Source organism: Rattus norvegicus, chromosome 10 (assembly GCF_036323735.1).
Source record: "Rattus norvegicus strain BN/NHsdMcwi chromosome 10, GRCr8, whole genome shotgun sequence".
Taxonomy (NCBI): Eukaryota; Metazoa; Chordata; class Mammalia; order Rodentia; family Muridae; genus Rattus; species Rattus norvegicus.
Genome location: NC_086028.1, coordinates 17,587,361 through 17,611,317, shown reverse-complemented (window position 1 = coordinate 17,611,317; position 23,957 = coordinate 17,587,361). Strand labels below are relative to the sequence as shown.

General features: G+C 42.5%; 1 protein-coding gene across 9 annotated transcripts in view; it reads right to left on the bottom strand.

Annotated features, from left to right (window-relative positions):
- Positions 1–6,769: 6,769 nt before the first annotated feature.
- Ubtd2 (ubiquitin domain containing 2) overlaps positions 6,770–23,957 on the bottom strand; it is a 62,541-nt gene continuing 45,353 nt past the window's right edge. For 3 of the 9 annotated variants that reach the window (XM_039087132.2, NM_001398573.1, XM_017597618.3), the window contains 2 exons: positions 23,620–23,856; positions 6,770–9,295 (listed from right to left, as the gene is read on the bottom strand). In XM_039087132.2, coding sequence (XP_038943060.1) covers positions 8,898–9,295; positions 23,620–23,794 — 573 coding nt within the window. In that variant the 5' untranslated portion in view covers positions 23,795–23,856 and the 3' untranslated portion in view covers positions 6,770–8,897. Of the gene's footprint in view, positions 9,296–9,315; positions 9,475–15,393; positions 15,689–16,813; positions 17,080–20,459; positions 23,591–23,619; positions 23,857–23,957 lie in introns of those variants that run through there. The other 6 variants (XM_039087135.2, XM_039087134.1, XM_039087137.2 and 3 more) reach the window with 6 other exon arrangements.

The following is a 23,957-nucleotide window of genomic DNA, read 5'->3' as shown; positions in this document are numbered from 1 at the left end:
GTGTGTTCCATTCAAACTCAGTATTTTAAGATTTATCTATCATCTATCTATCTATCTATCTATCTATCTATCTATCTATCTATCTATCTATCTATCTATCTATTATATATAAGTACACTGTAGCTGTCTTCAGACACAGCAGAAGGGGACATCAGTTCCCATTACAGATGGTTGTGAGCCACTATGTGGTTGCTGGGAATTGAACTCAGGACCTCTGGAAGAGCAGCCAGTGCTCTTAACCGCTGAGCCATCCCTCCAGCCCTGAGTATTTTTTAATTTATTTTTTTGATTCTGGGTCTTACGTAGCCCAAGCTGGTTTCAAACTTACTTTATGGTTGAAGTTCACCTAGGGCTTCTGATCCTCTTGCCTCCAATTCCCAAGTGCTGGAATTATAAGGTGTCTTCTTTTCCTACCCAGCTATCAAAGTGGGTGTCTATATCTGAGCTACACTTTCAGCCCCAAGCAGCCATTCTGCTTTTCTTCTGCTTTTTTTTTTTTTGGTTCTTTTTTTCGGAGCTGGGGACCGAACCCAGGGCCTTGCGCTTCCTAGGCAAGCGCTCTACCACTGAGCTAAATCCCCAGCCCCTTTTCTTCTGCTTTTTAGCAGGCTGTGCTCACAGAGACCTGATGGCTCTAGAGCCCAGCCGTTAAAACAAAGAGGCCTTTTCTTCCTCTTCATCAAGGGCTCACCATTCTTGGGATCATTTCTAGACTTGTTGTAAGACAAGTGGCCTTACCTCAGGAGAGCAACCCACAGAACACAACTTGACAAAGAGAGCGCTGCAATGGCAAGAGGTTTAATGATCTATGTACGTGGGGTTGCTCATCCTCGAAAGAAGAGGCAACCCGGAACTCAAAAAGCACACAACTTTTACTCTTTACAGAAGGCAGACCAGCAACAGGGTTAGCTGGCTCATTCTCATTGGTGGTACACAGGACAAAGGATCTTGTCAGGTATTGGCTGGCCTGCTCAAGGGGCTGTTCTTGGCCTAGTCAGTCACTTTCCTCATCCAGTCCTACACCTGGCCTTGGAGAATCACTGGGAAAGGGCTAAGTTGGAAAAGTTCCTCAGAAGGGGGAAGGAACTGGGTGGTCCCGCAAGGTCAGGATGACATCTACAGGGAGGGGTAGGGAGAACAGTTGTTTTGTTTTGGCTGGTTTCCATTAAGCCTGGTCACTCTGACCACCAAGACCTTGCTCCTGTATTCCCAGGACCACCTCCTTACAGCTTTGTTTCTTGTATCTATGAAACTTATTTCTTCAGGCTGAGCACGCCTGGATGCCAGAAGACTCAGGTTGGCCAATGGCAACAAGGCAAGTTGACTTAAAGGACACGGAAGCTGCTTCTTTCTTTTTTCTTTGAAACTATGTTTCTTTGAGACTGCAGCCCAGACTGATCGGCCCCAGCATGGGTTAACTGGAACTGCAGGAATGGATGCCACAGTTCCAGCTCAGGCTCTGTGTTCCCTGAGAAAGGCTCCATGCCATACCAGGATCCCAAACCCCCAATGCAATCGCCCTCAAGCGAGCTCATGATTGACTCACAACTTTTGCTCTGAACCCTGTCAACTATGTGGAGCTATTTTGTTTATAAAAGAGAAAACCAAGGCCCAGAGTAATTAAGAAACTTATCCAAACACCTGCCTCACAGGTTAGTTAGGATCAGGATTCAGACTCAAGGCCAGTTAAAGCTGCCTGTACTCACAGCCTGGGGTCTGAGCCCATGGGACTTGTGGCTGGTTGTGTTTTGGTTGTGTTTGGGGAGGTTATTTTATTGATACAGGGTCCCACTATGTAGCCCAGGCTAGCCTCTGCCCTGTGATATTCCTGCATCAGAACCTATATGTTAGATACTGGGATCAGGCATGTTCCACCAAGCCAGATTTCTCTTTACTTTTTTTTTTTAAGATTTATTTTATATATATGAGTACACTGTAGCTGTCTTCAGACACCAGCAGAGGGCATTGAATCCCATTACAGATGGTTATGAATCACCATGTGGTTTCTGGGAATTGAACTCAGGTCCTCTGGAAGAGCAGTCAGTGCTCTTAACCACTGAGCCATTGCTCCAGCTTCCAGCTTCTCTTAACTTTTTTTTTTTTTTTTTTTTGCTATTTGGAGAAAGTTTCTTTTCCTTAATTTTTGTTTTTTTTCCCCCATCTTTATCAAATTGTGTATTTCTTATTTACATTTCAAATGTTATTCCCTTTCTCAGTTTCTATGCCAACATCCCCCTAACCCCTCCCCCCTCCCCTTCTATATGGGTGTTCCCCTCCCAATCCTCCCCCCATTACTGCCCTCCCCCCAACAATCCCGTTCACTGGGGTTCAGTCTTGGCAGGACCAAGGGCTTCCCCTTCCACTGGTGCTCTTACTAGGCTATTCATTGCTACCTATGCAGTTGGAGCCCAGGGTCAGTCCATGTATAGTCTTTGGGTAGTGGCTTAGTCCCTGGAAGCTCTGGTTGGTTGGCATTGTTGTTCATATGGGGTCTCAAGCCCCTTCTCTTTACATTTTAAGCTAGCAATTCAATTGGCCAAAAATGCTGTTTAGTGTTAATTTCTACAGCTCTCACTCCCAAGTCTCTGAGGAACATGGCTGAAGGCTGAAGAAACACAGATGGTTTATTGTTGGGGGTTTTGGAACCACCTCATAAACAACCCAAACTCCAATCTTAGTCAGACAGGGATAGTTTATTGAGCATACACCCCAAGACTGGTCAACCAGGGCCATGGTCAGGATTCAGGAACTGAACCATGACCCTGAGTTAAGACCCTACAGGGTTTTTAAGCCCCAAACCCACAAACATCTGTTCTAAAGTTATTCCACCAATCAGGGTTTAGGGATAGGGGATTTCCTTAGGAACATGTCTTTGTTGTACATTTATCCTGTTTCCATTGGTTGGGGTGTTCAACTGTGGCAGGGGACTTGTCTCGTCTAGTATTCTATTCTTCTCGTCATATACAGGATGGGACTTGTCTAACATTCATGTCTTGTCAACCAGGATGTCAGTTACCCATGTACACGTCTTTCTTTCTGCCAAGTAGGATGTCAGTTCCCAGGAAGGTCTTGGAAACTTTACTAGACCCCCTATTCAAAATGGAAGTCTTATTTTAAATAGATGCAGGTGTCTCTCTTAAGTTGGGGTCCATCCCAGGGGCAGCTTCTAAAGGCAAATACCATAAAAGCATATACACAGGTGCAGGAAGTACTAAATGTACTTATTTTCAAAGTATAAATGTACATATTTTCAAATACGTAATCAATCTTGGCATTAGAAAAGTTTATAATGGCAGGCTATCCAGGTGACAGTTACCTAGGCCTTTGTATTTTTTTTAAAAGAATTATTTTATGTCTGAGTACACTGTAGCTGTCTTCAGACACACCAGAAGAGGGCGTTGGATCCCACTGAGCCACCATGTGGTTGCTGGGAATTGAACTCAGGGTCCCTGGAAGAGCAGTCAGTGCTGAGCCACCTCTCCAGCCCTTAGGCCTTACTATTTTACCTAGGACCTCAAGACAAGCAGAGACTTGGAGGGTTCCCAATACCATTGATCTGCTACTCAACAGCATAGTTAAACCTGGTTATGCCACCAATGTATGAAGATTCGGCTCACCCAAGACCCTTCTCTGCAAGTCAAACTGGGAATCATGAAACCCAGTTACTGTAAAGCCTCATTCCCAAACAGGGACTCAGCTAACAAGTTTGTGAGCAAGATTAATGCAACTGGCAGTAGCTGCTTCTTACCATGGTACCACAGTGAGAAGGGAACCAGGAAAAGCCAAACTCAAGGTAGAACTGGTCATTTCAATCCCTTCTATACAGATAAAGACATTGCTTTAGGGAAATTGCAAGCAACCTTAGCGGTCCCCACGCCCTTCCAACATTAACGGTCTGTGGTTACTACAGTGTCTGTGCCAGGTAGACAGGGACACTAGGCTTTTGCAGGCTGGCACTCCAAAGTGAAAAAAATGACAGAGACCGGCCAAGCCCAAGGGCCTCAGCACTGAACTTACTGCTAGTGTTGGTTCTCTTTTGAGGCTAAATGGCTTCTGTCAGGTGGCACCTTTAGGGTCTAGGTGTGATTCTTCAGGAAGACACTTCAGAGGTCTCTCCTCCCAGATGGTCTTGAGCTAAACAAAGGATAATGGCTCCCAGAGTAGATACAGCACTTTACGGAGAATGGGGGTAGGGGTGGGGGTGGGGGTGGGAGGGCTCAAGAGAGTAGATGGTTAACTTGTCATTTCTCCCATGGGAGTCAGGGGCCACTGTAAAGGTATAATGAACAGAACACCAGATTTCTTTGGAAAGACTCAGGGTGTCTTATAACCCACATGTGGAGGTCAGAGGACAGCTTGCAGTTGATTCTGATCCTTCCTTTGTTACAGAGATCAAACTTTGTTAGGCTTTGGGACAAATGCCTGTACCTGCTAGGCTATCTTGACATCCCATCAAATTTTAAAACATTCCTTTTCAAAGCATCTTCATGAACTGGAGGCTTCTGAAAGGTCAGTGGCACCTGTGGTTTGCAGCACCCAAGGGTTGAGGCAGGGATTAGGAGGGCATCTTAAGCTTTGTAGTAAGACTGTCTCAAGACACAAAACTCCCTAGTAGTTCTAGAAGGGAGTCAGGGATTATGTAATTTATAAATGAGATTCTGTGTAAAAACTAAAATTCAAACAAACCAGTCAACTGATACTGTGTTGGGACTAAGAATACAAAGAAAATAACCCAATCTGGGCTTACTTTGCTTTAGAAAGTTTTAGACTTATTTTATGTGCTTGAGTAATTTGCTTGCTTAAGTATATATGACCGCATACCATGTGAATGCAGGCTGCCCTCAGGGGTCAGAAAAGGGCACTGAAAAGAGTTAGGGAGAGTTGTGAACTGCCATGCTGGTGCTGGGCATCAAACCCGGGTCCTCTGCAGGAACAAGAGCTTTCTTTTATAAAGAGTTCCAAGATGTTTTTTTTTGTTGTTGTTGTTGTTGTTGTTGTTTTTTGTTTTAAAGATTTATTTATTTTATGTGTATGAGTACCCTGTAGCTCTCTTCAGACACACCAGAAGAGGGTATTGGACCCATTACAGATGGTTGTGAGCCACCATGTGGTTGCTGGGAATTGAACTCAGGACCTCTGGGAGAGCAGTCAGTGCTCTTCACTGCTAAGCCATCTCTCCAGCCCCAAGAACAAGCTTTTAACTGAGCCATCTCTCCAGCTCCAGTTTTTTTTATCCTAGTGACTTAAAAAAATTTTTAAAACGAGTACATAGGGTCCGGAGTGTAGTTCAGCAGTAAGTCTGACATGTGTGAGGTCCTGGGCTCCATCCTGTGTTTATCAGGATTTACTTATTTATTTAGTATATATAAGTATAGTGTAGCTGTCTTCAGACACACCAGAAGAGGGCATCAGATCTCATTGCAGATGGTTGTGAGCCACCATGTGGTTGCTGGGATTTGAACTCAGGACCTCTGGAAGAGCAGTCAGTGCTCTTAACCTCTGAGCCATCTCTCCAGTCCGAGTCTGCAGTTTTCCTACTGTATCATACTGCAAACAAGTTCCTAGTCACATGAGTCTTCTAGAACACAGGCTATGGGGAGGGGCAAGTGGAGACTATGAGTGACTCTGGCCTGGTAAAGGTTCCAGCCCAGGTTGATCGGCAGATTCTTCCATACACTGTCTGCTAGAAGGAACTTTGACGGGGCATTAGCTAAGCAAAGCAGTCACTTCTTCCCCTAGTGCTTGGTTCTCATGGGTTCTCCCCATTCTGGGCCTCAGACTTCAGACTAAGCAAGGCCAAATCAACTGTGTCAAACCTCTGACAAGTCGCCCAGGCTCTTCCTACAGAACTAGAGATGACAGTCTTATCACAAGAGACCCCAATGGCAGTCATAGGATACTAGCCATTTCCAAAGAGGCTATGAACTGAATTCCCTGTCTAAGAAAAATACACAGGATCAGACCAGCTGAGTGATGCCCAATTGCTAAGAAGGCTACCTTTCCCTAACCATGGAAAAGATGGAGGAAAATTATCAAGTAGCTTCAAGAAAAGGGGCCACAGTCTATTCTAACCTTTCCACACATACATAAGCTCCAGATAACAATGAATGAAGTAGTGAAAGAAAATTAAATGAGGCTGGTATCCTTTGGAATGGGAAGGCCCTTTAAGAAACCCAAAGGCCATAAAGAGTCCAACAGATTTTTGTTGTTAGAGAGGAACTCCTTAGGCCCTGGCTGGCTGGGAACTCTTCCTGTAGACTGAGCTGTCCTCCAACTCGGTTTGTTTCTACCACCCAAAAGCTACGATTAGAGGTGAGCACAAACACACCTGGTGAGATTTAAAAGACCATGAAAAACTTGAAAAATTTGCACAACACACACAAAGTAAAACATACCCCCGTCCACCATTGTTTGGCTATGTGAATGCAGAGGCCAGGGGTGGCACTGGGTGTCTAGTCCTCTCAAGGCAGAGGTCTCATTGAAACTGGAGCTCCTCAGTTTGGCCCAACTGGCTGAGTGTTGAACTCCGCAAGTGCCTCCTTGGCAGTAGTGACTGAGGCATCTTCCCCATCCTGGTGAACACATTTTACTTTAGATCAAGGCAGCAGTGCTGGTGAGACACACCTCTAAGTGCCCTGCAGCATGTGGTGGAGCAGAGCTTAAGTTTGGTGGTCCTGATTTCACTACCGGTTTTAGAGAAAACACCCGTCAATTCCCTCTAGGATGTGGGAGACTACCAGAATAGAGGAACAAAGGCAAAGACAAAGAGAAAAGTTGAATTTTTTTTTAAAAAAGCACAAAACCCCTACATACTATAATGATACACATCAAGTATTGATCCAGTCTTACATCGACCTATTGACGATTACCAGCACCATGTTTTTTCTCACCTAGGTTATTAACCTATTGACAATTTCCAGCACCTAGGTTTTTCTCACCACGCCTGGAGGATCGTTATTCAAAGTATATGTTCCTTTAAAATTAAAAAAAAAAAAAACCCAAAAAACAAAAACCTTTTAGGACAAACTCTCAGGAAACAAACAAGACCTTTTAAAACAATCAGGTTATTCATGACACCATCAAATTTCCTTTAGAAAAATAATAGGTTTTTTAAACACTTTACCAACTGATGGAATCTGAGATACTGTTATTCAGTGTGACAAATGAACCGACCTGCTGATGGTGGGGGATGCCCTGGAGGACCTTAGAGCCTCCACGTGGAAAGTGAGCGCCCTCCTTGGCTGCTAAAGCTGTGCACTTCTGAATTTAGACCAAGGTCCCATCAGATCTAAATTAGGTACAGTCACAACTTTAAATGATGAACAGAATTAGGGAAATGGAAATGGTTAGAGTTCTCAGAAAGGTAAGTTAAATTATAGATTTAAACAGGCTATAGGAAATTTAATACCACTCAAAAATTACATTTTAAACTACTTAGAACTTATTTGTGGCGTTTGACATCTAAATACACACTGGAGGTTTGGTATTTCCTGACTGAGAAGAGCACAGAACCTGCCTTCATTTCCTGCTTACATCTTACAAACTCTCAGAGACAGTGTGCTCACACGGTAGCCCCCTTCTCAGGGAACCAACTTTTTTTGGAGACATTGCCTTACTATGTAGTTCTGGCTGGTCTAGAACTAGCTATGTACTCTGGGCTGGTCTCACATTCTAAGAGCTGCCTCTTTCTGCCTCCCAAGGCCCAGGATTAAAGGCAGGCACCACCATGCCTGGCAAGAACAAGCTTTCAGAGGCTCCAGAGGAGGTCAGCCTGATTCCCTCTGCTCCCTTAGCCTGGTGTGCAGATGGCGGTTAATTTACCTTTGTTGGGAAGGTGTGATGTGACTGGAATCAGAGTGAAATGAAAACACTCCAGTCTAGGGCCAGGTGCTAACATATGTTCCCACCAACACTGATTAAATGACACCGGTTAACTGTCACACTTGAAAAATCTGAACTGGAGTTTTCTCCAAGGCTGAGAATAGGCACAGTTTTCCCAGGAACAGGCAGAGAGGGTTTTACTCACATTCCCTGCAGGTAGGAAGGAGAGGACTGCTTTTTATTCTGGACTGGAAGTAGCTATACTCCATTTCTGTCTTGTCTGGCCCAGAAATATATAGGCAGGGCCAGGCAGCTACAAAAATGGTCACGAAGAGTGGCAGATCAGCAAAGGCATTACGTAGTAGCTAGTTGTCAAGCCTGGGTAGTACCACAGACATTTTAAAATTCCTATGCATCAAGACTAGAGAGCTCTCAACTGAGAGCGAGAGCTCCAACTACCTACTAAATGACTGCCCAGTGCTCCATTGGGTGCCTCTGCCAGTGTGATGGTCACAGGATTGAGTGGCTGTGAATAAGGAGCCGACCCTGGTGGGCAGGCAGCGGGGAAGCCATACTGACAACTGCTTCCTGGTGGAGTAGGAATACGTACCCAGAAGAGAAGCAAAACCCTATGCTTTTAGGTTCCACTTAAAAAAAAACTTAAGTTTTATAACTGTTACTGATGGTTCTGGAAAAAATAATTTGACATATGTCGTAAAAAATTCTGTGTCCAAAAGGTGCTTGGTGCTGTTTTTGATGGGTTTAGTGTCTGTTTACATTCGAAATCATTTAAATACAGCCATTACAGAGTTGATACATGTTTTTAAAATAAATGGTTATCTACTTCTTAACTGTCTTTCAAATTAGAAATTGTAATTATAAGAGTACCAGAGGCTGGCTCTGTGTTTTATTATTTTTGTTGGTCTCCATCACAGATGGAAGTTTTCACTGGTAATTCCTCAGAACTAAATCCACTCATAGGGAATCCAGAGCAGTGAAAATAAATTTCACGCCTTCGAGCAGGAAATGGTAACAATAGAGCGGAGCCAAGGGACCGCGGAGGAAGGCAGGCCAGCTCAGTTCTCCACTGGGGCTGGGTTTTGCACAGGCTGGCTCACTATAACCTGCACCACATAGTCCTTGGGGATCTTCAGCTCCTCCAGCTTCATCTTATCAGTGAGAGGCCTGCCGGAGAAGAACCACCGCTGGCTGCCTGGCTCCACACCCTCCGTGGCGTGTAAGCGCCTCTTCATGTGGAACACGGTGTCTGTGCTGCGGACCACGAGCTTGAGGTCTTTGCCCGTGGAGAGCCGCAGACGGAGCTGAGATTCGTGCCCAGAGCTGGGAGGCGGCTCGGGGATGTCCAGAGTCTCTATGTCACTCTTCTCCTCTATCATGTTGATGGGCGGGGCCAGGCAATAGACTGGCAGCTGGTACCGGTTCCCCAGCTCATCGTAGCACTCTGTCAGCGCACCTGCAGGGGACAGAGGCAGTTTCAGTGAGTGAGCTCCATCGGTGCCACCGTCCTCAGCGCTCTCATCATAAACTGACGGCTGTGCTGCTAGGGGATCAGAGGGAAATCCAAGAGAAAAGCTCTCGGAGGACTCTGCCGAGGTGGGGCCTCGCGGTACCAATGTGGACCCCCACCTTCTCCTGGCAAACAGAGGAAAACTCCGTGAGCGTCTAGCAGTGAGAGCAAAAGACACCACACGAGGACTGTGCATCAGGCGCAGCTACACATGTATCAACACATCATAAAAGAACTGTGCATACCCCCATGCCCACAAGCTTACCGATATAGAGGTGATCTGAATAGGCCTTATCTACAGAAACTGAATCAATAACTAATAACTTTTTAAAACAGAAAGCACCAACTCCAGATGGGTTAAACTGTGAATTCTGTTGAACACTAAAGTAAATATAACAACCTATTTTCACAAGACACAAGAGAAACTTCCTGGTGCATTTTAAGAAGCAAGTATTACCTTAGCTAAAAGAACAAAACATGCAAACAAAACACCTCTGCGGGCTAATAGCTCAAGAAAAGACTGAAATATCCTCAACAAAATATGAGGTAAACCAAATACAACACTAAAGAAAAACATTATATACCACTCCCAAGTCAGAATTTATTCTCAGTATTAAAGATTGTTTTAACCTTCAGATATTTGCTAATTCACAGCATTAGGTTAAACAAAAGAAGTCATATAATTATAGAAGATGAGAAAAAAAAAACTACTTGGCAAAATCTAGTACTTCTTCCTGATAAAAACTCTCAGTAATACTACTACTTAGCTTCATAAAGATTAGTTTTAGGGGACTGAAGAGATGGCTCAGCGGTTAAGAGCACTGACTGCTCTTCCAGAGGTCCTGAGTTCAAATCCCAGCAACCACATGGTGGCTCACAACCATCTGTAATGGGATCTGATGCCCTCTCCTGGTGTGCCTGAAGACAGCTACAGTGTGCTGACATAAAATAAATCTTAAAAAAAAAAAAAAAGTTAAAAAAAATGCTGTAACACTAAACTTAAAGGTAATAAATTTCAAATTTCCCATGAAGATTAGGAACTATGCTAGTGAAGGAAAAAAACATCTACAGATTAGGAAGGGAAGAACAGCAGTGTCTTGCCTTGTAGCTGTCTAGGCCAGTGGTTCTCAACCTTCCTAATGCTGCGACCCTTCAATCCAGTTTCCCATGTTGTGGTGACCACTAGTGATAAAATAATTTTTGTTGCTACTTCATACTTTGCTACTGTTATAAATTGTAATGGATCTGATATGCAGGATATTTGATATGTGTCCCCTGTGAAAGGGTTCCCAGCGGGGTCTATGCAGAAAAGGTCTGAAGAGTCAACAAAATTATCTCAGATTCAATGAGGTAGTCTATAAAACTGGCTGCTCCACATGCAGCAGCAGACAGTGGCATCTGAAACTACAAGAACACGGACATGAGCACACCAAAATGGGACATGACGATACAAACCTAACAAACGTGTAAGACCCACAAAACTGTTAAACCAGAGAACTAAACTGAGGCACATGGTCTGCGCACTGAGAAGATGGTGGGATGTCAGTCAGCTTCCCTTAATCTACACTTTATTCTCTAATCATTCGAAGCAAAATCCAAGGAAGGTTTTTTTCTTGTTTGTAGATTTTGGCCAATCTTCTCTAAACTGTATATAAGGTGAAAAACTTAATGTAGACAGACTGGTTTATGTAGTAACCAAGGTGGTGTGGAACTGGACATGGTAGCTCAGACTGTAACCCCAACACCTGGAAGAGTGAAGCAGGAAGACAGCCATGATTTGAGTGTGGGGATCACAGTATCGATACACAGAGCCTAGACAGAGATAGTCTAGGTTATCTTAAAAATTAAAAAAAAAAAAACCCTAAAAAACCAGCATTAAAACACAAACATGATCAATGACACAGATCAAAGTCCAGAAGTATGACTCCCATAAACACAATGAACTAATTCACTGTGTAAAGGACACAAAGGAGTGGAGCACAGAAAAGACAGGCTTCCAACAAAAGGTGTTGGGTTAATGAGCCATCAAAAAATTAATTTCAATATTGAAGTTACCTTTGTCATAAAAATTAACTAAAAATATACCACAGGTGGATGAATGGCTCAGTGACTAAAGACACCTGTCACCAAGCCTGACAGTCTGAATTAAATCCCTAGAACCTACATGGTGGAAAGAGAAAACTGACTCCTAAGTTGTCCTGTGATCCCCTCATGCATGCCATAGCACACATGTGCCCACCCTACCACTGCCACCAAAAACATGCAAAATACAAAGGTATAAACTACTAAAAGCAAAAGAAAAAATTCTAAATGCTGTGCCTTGGCAATGACCTGCATGTGTCACCAAGTGTACAATCCATTAGCAGATTTTCATCGAAACGAGAAAACTTGGGTTCCTCTAAAGACAGCCAAGAAAATAACAAGACACCCACAAACAACAAGAAAAATTTCAAGACACATTAGGAGACTGTTACACTCACACACACAGACCTCTCACTAGGCAATGGTGGCACACATATTTAATCCCAAGGGCAAAGGCAGGCGTATCTCTGTGAGTTCAAGGCCATTCTGGTCTACAGAGTGGATTCCAGGACAGCCAGGGATACACAGAGAAACTCCATCTTGAAAAACCAAAAGAGCTCTCAAAACTCAGTAATAAGCAAACAAGACAGAGGAAGTAAGCTGAAGACCAGCCCCAGTGTAGATACACTGTAATCCCCTCACTACAACTGAGCTTCATTCAGGCCAGCCTAGGCATACGGTGAAACCTTGTCTCAAAACAACAAATACAAACAGAAAAGCCTAGAAAACAAAAAAATTCAAATACCTTAGTAAAAGTCTTCACAAAGACGATCAGGTGGAAGACAGACTGATGAAATGGTGTGGAACAGCACACACTAAGTAAACTAACCGTTCAACAATGGCCAAAGTCCAGCGTCCTGACAATACCAAGGTCGGGGAGATGCAGCACTAAGGAGTTTCCTTCACAGCTACTTTGAAGGACAGTTTGTCCCCACCCTGTGCTCCCTTCCTCTCTCAATAGAACCCTTCTTTATTATTACCATTAACAACAACAACAACGACACATTTTTTTCCTTTCCAACTTTTCTCAGATCCTCCTGACAACATTTCTTTTGAGACAGGCTCTCACTATGTAGTCTGGTTGATCTCAAACTTATTATACATAGCTAAGACTTGGCTCCAAATTGTGAGTGCCTCTTGCCTTTCCACTCAAATGCTGGAATTACAGGTATACGCCACCATATTCAGCCTTCACTCTGACAACTTCTTACTAGATGATCCAAAGGAAGTGAAAACTTGAGTCCACTCAAAATCTTTACATGGAAGCAAGTAAGTTGTCCTTTAGTGTGAGTGAATAAATTATAGAATACACAATAAATTTTATTCTGTACTACAAAGAAAATGAAGACATGTAGGAAGCAGTACTAAATACTAACTAAAAAGGGGCTGGAGAGACGGCTCAGTGGTTAAGAGCACCCGACTACTCTTCCAGAGGTCCTGAGTTCAAATCCCAGCAACCACATGGTGGCTCACAACCATCTGTAAAGAGATCCGATGCCCTCTTCTGGTGTGTCTGAAGACAGCTACAGTGTACTTATATATAATAAATGAATGAATCTTAAAAAAAAAAAAACTAACTAAAAAGAGCCAGTCTGAAAGGGTTCACTGTCAAAGTATCAGACACTCTGGAAAAGGCAAAAATAGTAAGATACTTAAAAAAAACAAACAAACAAAAACAAACAAAACAAAACAAAAAACAGTGGTTGCCAGGTGACAGGTTGGAGGGAAGAAGGGATGGGTGGAACACACAGGGTTTTAAGACAGTAGAGCCACTCTGTGTGGTACTACTACTGGCAAACAGATGTCATTATAAATTTGTACAAACCCAGAGAGTACAGCACTAGCACTGCTGGTGACCCTGATGTAAGCTATGTGCTTCGGGTGCTAATGATGTGACAATGCTGGTTCGCTCATTTTAACAACTATACTGTCCTGTGATAGATGCTGATAATGAGGGAGGCTGTGAATTCAGGGGAAACAAGAGGCTACATTGAAGATCTCTAACAGTCTGTACACACATGTAAAAATTATACATGGAGATGGAGACATGGCACTGAGATTAAGAGCACTTACTGGTTGCTCTTCCAGAGGACCCTGGGTTTTCCCAGCACCCACATGGGGGTTCACAAGCATCTGTAACTCTAGTTCCAGGGGACCTGACTTCCTCTCCTGGCCTCTGGAGTATTGCATGCATGAGGTGCAGACATGCAGGCAAAATACCCATACACATGAGAAAAAGAGTTATGAAGTGGAGTCCTGAGGACTGGGGGTCGGGGTCGGGGCTGCCAAGGCAAAGGTAGTGTGTGGAGTACTAGGGAAAATACACTCAAAGTATATTACCTGTGTGAAAGCAGCCCAATGGAATCCTGTACAATATGCACACTATTAATACAGGGACATCCAGATCACTTAATTAAATATGACAACTTCATCTTTAGGATATAGTCACATGGAAACCATAGATCAATCAAAAAATAATATTTGTGTATATTCTAGTCCATAGGTGGGGATTATCCCAGAAATAACTACTCAGAACAGACTGAGTCCTTTGTGGCTAATGTCTTTTGAAAAATCTATTCTTCATACCACACCGTCTTGCTGCTCCTCACTAAGGACAATGTTGCTATTGTTAGAAGAGGATATACACACAAGAGCAATGGCACTCCAGAGTGTGTGTCTGCTAACAGTCAACACCATGAAGTGCAGCACAACACTACCAAGGTGAGGCCGAGTAATGCTTGCCCTGATCCACAGCAGCCTCTGATCAAGTCAAATACAGAACAGAACCACTGCAGGCAAGTACATGAAAATTCAAGTTCTGCCATACAGACGTCAGGAAATGGAAAAGCAACTAGACTTATTTGAGCTGACAGAGAAATGCTATAGAAGTGGGTGTTGTGGGGGCATCACAGGATTAATGAGATGAAGATAGGGGTCAGCACCAGGTGTCCTGGCTGAGGCAGAGCACAGAGCAGCAACTGTGTGAAGAGTAACAGCTGAGTAGAGCTGAGAGGGAGAACTGTTCACACACCTACCTGACTGTACAACTGCTCATACAGCACAGCCAGAGAGCTGGCAGAACAAAAAGAAAAATCACAGCCTGGGGGAAGACAGGCAAAGCCACACCATGAAGCTGTAAGACTCTTTGTTTAGTTTTTAACTGCTTCAGACTCAGATCTGAAAGACCTACACTAATTGAAGAGCAGAAAGGGACAAGTTTAGAAAGAGTAACCCCCAGTCTGCAGGACCCCCATATACACACACTTTTGTCTTTTTTTTTTTTTTTTTCCGAGCTGGGGACTGAACCCAGGGCCTTGTACTTGCTAGGCAAGCGCTCTACCACTGAGCTAAATCCCCAACCCCATACATACACTTTTACAGCATCAGCACATATGTCATTTTCTGTGTGCGTAAAGCTATTTGGAAAGATTAAATTACAGGGTTCTGATAAACACTTGTGTATCATTTTTTTTCTGTTGCTGAATTAAACAGTACTCCTAAAGTCCCAAAGAATGGAGAATTTTAGCATACTCCAATAAATTATGGTGCAATTTTGGCATTAAAAAGTCTATTTCTAAATGAAAAAAAAAAAAAAGCTTAGTGCATAGCTCAAGTAAAAAAAAAAAAAGGCTATTTATTTAAGCACTTTGGAAGATGGAGACGTTTACCCAAAATCCATACTTTGCTAACACCGGGTGTCAGTGGAAAGCAGTTCCCCAACCACAGACAGGGTATCTGAGTTTCTTGCCTCTTAGCAGGGTAATTAAAATAGAATTATTACATCCCTTCCATATTCCCCCTTAAATTATGATCTCTTTTCTTTAATTATTGTTATATACACACATACATATATAAATGGACAAATATATAAATAAAACCTAAAACTTTCCTTTACTGTTGTATGTGCATGACTTTAGGGTTGACCACATTCTATTATATAACCAATTGGTAGCCCTCCTCACCCCCCATGAGAGCTGGCCCTGCTCCTCACTGGCTGCAGCACTGGTGAGCTAGCTGGGGCAGTGCTGGAGGGCTCGCCTGGTGGTGTGGCAAATGCAGCTGTTATCCAGGCCCAGATAGAGGGCTTTGGCTCTTCCCATAACATCTACTTCATCTATGAACTGCTGGAAGGGATTGGTCTTGCAGATACAAATTGTGCTTGTAGGATCTCCATGACACAGGGCAATAACAGGATGGATATTCGAGAGGAGTTCCAGTGAGGATCCAGTATTGACAAAGACTCAATGTAATGAGTATCTGCAAGTAAAGACATGGGGACAAAAGGGTACACTGTGTGACACACTGTGACACATTACAGCTTTCAGGATGAGATTTTTTTTCTTGTTTCTTTGGTTTTTGTTGTCACTGTCATTTTATTGGGGTGGGGGAGTTGCAAGGGCAGAGGGAAGATATGAAGGGACAGGGAGATGAGTAGAATTAGGATACATAATGTGAAATTTACAAAGAACCACCAAAGTTAAAAAAAAAAAGTTATCAATTAGGGGCACTTCCCTGGGGAAGACTAATCCTCTGTCAGCAATCATTAGACACATGCATGGGGTGGGGCACTCTGAGATTCCCCCTTCAATAAGTATATCCACTTGTGCTGTCAGTGCTCAAGTCTTAAGCAGCCACATTCAATCCACACACTCAACCACAACAGCAAACACTTCAGAATGCTTACTAGTCCTAGCCCTGTGCATGCTGTATATGCAACCATATACCTAAACACAAACACACTTATATATAAAAACATTTAATCCTCAAAACTATAGCAGAAAGTCTATGTAAGTCTACTGTACATGTTCTGCAGATGGGAAAATTGATGACGTTAAGTTTTGTTACACAGCTAGTAAATAACAATGAAATAACCAGTCATCAAATTCCTGAATAAATCTGTAACATAAAGATAAGAGCATACAGCTTATTCTGTTAATAAGATGTTAAATGGACTTAGAGAAAAATGTAAGGCATGGCGAGTACGAAGCTGGCATGCTGTACAGCCTAATAGCATGACAACATTTACCAGTGAGTCAAAGACAACCCCGGGAGTGGAAGATCAGCCCCACAGCACTCCAAAGGAAGTGTGCCCACGCAGACGCTTACGTGCTATCAGGCTGCAACACAGTGGTGGAAAGACTTAGTACTGTCACTGTCAGGTCTACAATAACTGGAAGGCAAAGGCAGGTGGATCTCTGAGTTTGAGGCAACCCTGATCTACAAAGCAAGTTCCTGAGTTATGTACAACAGCCAGGGCCTTGAAAAACAACCACAACAATGAAAACAGAGCAATGGAAGATGGAAAGGTTTGCTTAAGGAAACCCAGTGAGGACTGGGGAGTCGGCTCAGTTGATGGTGTACCTGCTTCACAAGCACGAGTACCTGAGTTTTGATGGCCAGAATCCGTGTAAAAGGCTGGGCTGACTATGCAAATCAGTACGGTGGTTTGCAGAAACTATAAACAGACCTACTGTATGGCCCGGTTAGACCATTCCTGGTCTATATACCCAAAGGAGCCTGCTGCCGACTACAGAGATACAAGTGCTTGTCCTTGTTCATCAATGCTCTGTTCTCAAGAGCTGGGACATGGAGTCAGCTTAGATGTCCATCAGTTGATGAACGGATAATGAAGCCATGGTACCTATAAACTGCAAAGGAAGATAAAATCATGAAATGTGTAGGTAAATTTATGAAACTGAAAAATATTAGATTCACACCCAGAAAGACACAGGTCACATGTTCTTACGCCCATGTGGACCCCAATGTCTAATCTTTAGCTGTGTGTTTGAATTAGAGCATCTGTAGAATCCAGAAAACTAGAAGGGTCCACGGGTGGGCATCCAACACAGACCGATCTTGGGTTTCTGCCTACACACATGCACACACGCATACATACCTGTTCTCACAGAAGACTGGAGTGTTTATGCATAAGAGAAAGGTACTTTTCCAAAATCTGACCATTGTGGGGATTTACTCCCTTGGTACAATCATACTCAGTCTTGGCTACATTAGGAACTTACAGAAGGTTTCAATCACGACCCTCTGGCACCAAAGCTCAGCTTGTCTCAATCCCCCACTATTTCCAATGTTCTAGCCAGGCTTGCTTACATTATTATCTCATATCCATTGCAGATTTTCCCCTTGTCACAAACCTACTGTACCATCTGTCAGAGATAACCAGTTAACAGGATAAGTACCTGCCAAGGAAGGCATCATCTCGCCAAGCTAGGAAGCCTCATAGGCTGTTGTGATTTCTTCCACAATTTTCTAAAAGTGTTTTTATTTATATTTTATCTAGATGATTAGCTTGGATATCCTAGTTCCCTTGGTTAAGTGTTTTCTCTGGCTACTTTCAATTAGGCTTCAATATATTTCACTAGAGCCAGGCATGGTGGTTTACCCCTGTAATACTAGTCCTTGGGAAGCAGAGGCAAGAACACAAGGAAAGGCCAGCCTCAGTTCACATTGTGTTTGAGGCCTGTCTGGATTACTTAAGACTGTTTCAAAAGGATCCAAACAAACAAACCTGCATACAGAAATTTGTAAAGATTTCCCAAACAGCAATATAATAAATGGATCTGTTTTATAAAGTTTCAGCCTTCATGGATTTCCCTACAAATGAATAATAATGTCAAAAAGCCATCAACTACCCTTTCAGCAGCCCTTGGGAGCAGTCTTCAGGACTGACTGTAGCACTGCTAAAAACCCTGGAAAGACCACGATGGGGCTCTAGCCAGGCATGACAGATTTGTCATCCCCTAACCAGCCAGCAGGACTGTGGCAACTAGAGGAGCCAGGCTTAATGTCTCTCCTGGCAAACAGAGGTCAAACTGTCTTACCTAAATACCTATCATTGAAGTCACCTGATGGTCAAACTAGCATTAAACACTGTGTAACGTTTTGCTGAATTTCTACAGGGGACATTTAATCTCTAGTTCCAGGGTTTCATTTCCTTAAGGGGGCTGAGGAGCAGGTCAGAAGCACTTGCATCCGGTGTCTACTGAAAGCCCAGCAGGCCTTATAAGTAGTGGAAGTTGATACAGCTGTTCCCTTGGGATGTGAGAAACCCTGTTTCTTCCCCATCCCACCCTCACCCACAACCCCCCCAAACAATTGGGAAAGGAGGTGTTCTGCAGGAGACAAGCCTCCTGATTCAGGAACAACCTCCCACTACAGCTATTTTCAGGCTTCATCACTCTAATTCAAGAAAAAGCATGACCGCAGTGAGGAGCAGACACATTCACAGTTTGTAACACTCAGCCACCTTTGTCTCTTAGAGGACAGAAAGAAGAAAATGATATGTCATTTATGATTAATCAGTCATCAGGCTCCTTACTAAGGATGGTTTCATTTTTAAACACTACAACAGTCAAGGGAAAATCAACTATGTAAAAGTAACTATCTGTATTATAGTTATTCCTCTCTCCATTCCTTAGGACTTTTAAGCAACCTAGAGTTTTGAAGATAGGTTCTGACTATGTAGCCCAGGCTGGCCTTCAACAAGTGATCTTCTTGCTTTATAGACCCTCAAGTGCCAGAACCACAGGCACGCACCTTATCTGGCCCTTGTTCATTTCTTCAAGTTTTTTTTTCCTCTATTTTTAATTAAAAAAAAAACAATGCTGTGAGCATGTGTATAGTCAGAGGACAACATTCTGAAGTCTGTTCTTTTGTCTTCCACATTGTTTTAAGGCAGAGTGTCTTGTTTCTACTGTTCAAAGAATACTTTTGGCTGGATGTGTGACTACATCTATCTTTAACATGGGCTCCAGGGACCACATTCAGGTCCTTGGGCTTGTTTGCCAAATGCTTTTTACCTTGGAACCTCTGGATTGAGGTGGGGAGAAAAGGGCAGGCAGTGGTGGGGTGTGTCTTTAGGGGTAGGGGAAGGCAAGTGGATCTCTGTGAATTCCAGAGAGAACCTGTCTCAAACTTTTCTGAGGAGAAGGGGAAGAGGAGTGAACGGGAGTGGAGGTAATAGTCTGAGACTGGGAAGAAAGGAGGGAGGAGAAGCTTAGTCAATAAAAATCAGCCAATCAATCAATAGTTTATTTATTCTTATTTTTGCATCCGTTGCCTATATGTATGCCTATGTGCCACTCGTGTGCAGTGTCCACAGATGCCAGAAGAGGGTACTGGATTCCCTTACCTGAAATTACAGATGTTGTCAGCCACCATGCAAGTGCTGAGAACTGAACCAGAGTCCTCTGGATGAGCAGCTAGTGCTCTTAACCACTGAACTCCATGGACTGCTTTTCTATTTGAGACAGAGTCTTTCTATTTTGTACCCTTGGCTGGCCTGGATCTCACTCTGTAGACCAGGCTTACCTTGAACTCAAAGACTCACCTGCCTCTACCTAGTGAGTGATGGGACCAAAGGTGTGCCCCACCAAGGCCAACATCCTAGCCTGTTTTATTAATGGCCTTCAAAGACACCTAAGAAAAACAGAAAGGCCTATCTATACATATGCATTTCCTGTCCATTTGTATATTAAGAAAATGTACTGTTTCTCTTAAGTACTAATAAAAGTCTATTGGCTTAAAGTATTTTAGGAAATATGCAAGGTACTAAAAGTATTAAACATAGAAGAAACATTGAAGAGGACTTATATAATAGCTTTATAAATTCACAGATTTGAAATTGTATACTGGGTGTACTTTTGTTACTCTTTAGATTTGAGTTGAATCTAATTCTCTGATTTTTAACCTACAAAAGATATGATCTTCCTTGTTTCAGTTTTCTCCTAAATAAAATGGGTTCTTTTTCAGATAAGAGAGTTGATGCACACATATACACACACCCATTACACCTAAATTAAAACAAAAGCATAGTTTTAGAATTTTTTACATGATGGCAAAATACTAAACCTCGAGAAAAAAAGGAACAAACTCTTGAAGAAATTTAGGGCAATTTTTTAAAAATGCTTTAAAAACTATGGGGGAAAGGTTCTTTACAGACAGGAGGCTTTGGGAAGGTAGATGCAGCCAGGTCAGAATCTGTAGGTCAAGAGTGGAGCAGGAAATTTACCTGTAAGTGCCAGAGTCCAGTGTAGAAAGCCAAAGTCAACAGCTCCAGTGTTTAGTAAGTGCCTGTAGGTCAGGCACTATGGGAAACAGCTCCCAAGAGATTCACCCAACCAGACTCATGTGCACCACGGTCCACATGTGACAAAGAGAAATGAAGGTCACAGAAATGATTTGTTTAAAGCCACACATAGCTTTAATCACTACAGTAGAATCACAAGTGATGTCAAAAATCTACCACCGAGCAGGTCTAAGTAAAATCATCTAATTAAGCAGCTGAATTGTAACTGATGGCAAATTAGGGATATATGGCAGAGCTTAATTGACAGCCCCACCCAAGAGAGCTCACCAATAGATAAGCTTTAGAGAAAAATAAAGAAACATTCAAGGATATCAATGACAAAACATCGTTGCCAACAAGTCTGTGATAATTCACTGGAGAGAGGCGTGCTCAGACATCACGTGGATCTTCTACGCTTATGCAGAATATATGCAATCTCTCCTCCTCCCTCCTTTTCTTTCCTTTGGTTTTTCAATACGAGGTTTCTCTGTGTAGCCCTGGCTGTCTGAAACTTGCTCTGTAGACCAGGCTGGCCTCAAACTCAGAGATCGTCACTTCTGCCTTCCAAGTTCTAGTATTAAAGACATGATGTGCTGGTTGACGGGGCTGCCAGGAAAAATTATTACTGTGGTTGTCTAGGGTTTTTGAGATCGGGTCTGTTTACGCAGGCCTGGCTCTACTAGACGAGCTAAGTAGACCAACCAAGCTGGCTTTGAACTCAGAGATTCACCTATCTCTGCTTCCTGAATGCTGAGATTAAAGCATGCATCATCATACCTAGCACTGCAACATTACTTTTTGGCAATTCATGTAGATGAGCAGAAATCTGACTTAAATATTTAATAGAGACTTGAGTCTATACTTACAGGATCTGCATAGAGTGTGGCTATACACAAAGCAGATACTTTACCTTTATAGACTTTTAAAAGCATTTAAAAACACATTTGTTACATTTATTTAATAGTTATTGTGTGTATGTGTGCATGCTATAGTGTACATATGGACATCACAGGGCAACTTGAGGGAGTTGGTTCTCTTTCCTTCTACTGTGCTGGTTCTTGGGATTAAACCCACATGTCATCAGACTTGATGGCCAACACTGCTCAGCCATCTTGTTGATCCCTGTCTCCATGAGCTTTTAAATTAAGTCACAATTTGGAGTATATTAATTAGCTACAGGTAACTATATTGCATATAAAATGAGGAATTCAAAGTTCCAGGATTCTAGATTAAAACAACCACAATAGATTCCGCTTGAGAAATAAGGGGTGTAAACATCAGAAAGAAATGAGTAATACAATTTTGTGAAAGCAGAACCTTCATTCTTTGTCACATTAATGGAATAGCTGAAGGGGCAGATAGAAAACCATGTCACCATCTCCTAATCTACAATCATGGAAGAGATAAAGAATTTAAACACTAGCTTGAAAATGGAAACTCAGTGGGCATCCTGAAATGGCGCTCAAATAATCCAATATAGAAGCAATCATGTTTACGTGTGTGTGGAAAAGTGGGTATTAAATAAATGCTAGGGATATGAGCCTATGCTCATAATAAATAACAGACAGTCATTAAACAAGGAGTGCTTCTTAGAGGCACGACTAACTAGAGTATAATGGGGATTTGGAAAGTTGGCAAGGCTTAAGAGTAAAACATCCTGTACTGGACAAAGCGTCAAAGAACACTCTGCAGATGATTAAATTACTAAAGCCCTGCCCCTCTACAAATAAAATAAAAAGACCTTGGGGTAAAAATGGTGGCAAAATAATGAACAGAGGACAACAGTACCTGTAGGTGCTTGTCCCTCATATAGGTCTGAAGAAACAACCTAGAAAGCTATTAACTTGAAAAGCTAAACGGAAGAACACAAATACACAAATCAAGAGAACAAAGAGTACACAGATAAGACTAATACCTAACCTCAGCATAAAGTCAACCATTTCATTTTTGAATCAAGGAGACCATAAGAGAGTGAGTGCACAAGTTTAGCATCTATGTGTCCCTGGACACACATACACTACGATGATTCTTAGTCACATTCTAAAGCAAGAAAGATTTCTTGTACAGCTCTGGTTAGAGTCATGGAAAACAATCCTTAAAAACTTTGAAGTTGGGCCTAAAAAGATGGCTCAGCAGATAAGAGTTGTTGCTGTTCTTCTAGGACAGGTGTTTGTTTCCCAACATCCACATGAAAAAAGACCCATTCATAGAAAATAAAAGCACATTTAAAAAAAGATTTTATTGGGGTTGGGGATTTAGCTCAGTGGTAGAGCGCTTGCCTAGCAAGCACAAGGCCCTGGGTTCGGTCCTCAGCTCCAAAAAAAAAAAAAAAAAAAAAAAAAAAGACTTTATTTTTATATGTTTGCCTAATACATGTAATTAATTAAGTATGCATGTACGTACGTGTATATGTATGTATGTACGTTTATATGTAGGTATTATATACATGCACATAAATGCAGTCCTTGTAGAAGTTAGAGAGGGAATCAGATTTCCCTGGACCCTTAGACACTTGTGAGCCACCAAATGGTTGGGAACTGAACCCAGATCCTCTACTAGAGCAGCAACCACTGAGCCATCTCTTCTGTATGCCCCCCAACCCAAATATCAATTCTTTTTTTTTCCAAATATCAATTCTTAAAAATGAACTTCAAAGTATAGGCCTGCTTATGCTAACTTATGGGAAAGCACGACTAAGGAGCATCCAGGACGTCTCTGTACTTGGTAAAACCTAAGCTGAGATTCCCCAGCTCTGACAGGAAAGTAGTTAAGGCAGCAGCAGTAGCAGCAGCTTCCACCAGGTGGGGATGTACACTACAAGAGAGGGAAGCAGGCAGACAAGGGAGCTTGTCTCCAGAGACAACTAAGCCACACAGAAAGTAGAAAATACCCATTTAGCAAATGTTCTCTTTCTGAGATTAAGAAACATAAAATGAACCAAGACACAAACTACCACCAGTCAAAAAATATAAAAAAAAGCTATTTTTTTACTATAATAAAAAATTAAGAGTAATGTATAAAAGAAAAACAGAAGTCTCTCTTTAGGTGGTTCTCTGCTACTGGAGACAGACTGTGCCCCCTGTCATCAAGACAGCAAACCTACCGTGTGGTAGTGTTATGTTTGCACCGTCAATGATGGCCTGGGCCAGTTCATGATCATTGCTTTCAAAGGCATGTGCAGCAGCCTTCAAGGCATCCCAGATTTCTTTCCGGCCTTCAAAAGCTGGCGCAGTGTCCCAGAATTCATCCCTCTTGCTGCGCAGTTGGCCGTCTGTCATGGGATAGTCGCTTTTCCATTTTGGTTTTTCCTTTTTCAAAGGCTGGTTTCGACCTAGAGCAACTAAAAAGAGAAAATACTGACATCACTATTCACACATACACACATACACACATACACACACACACATACACACACACACACATACACACATACAAAGTTAC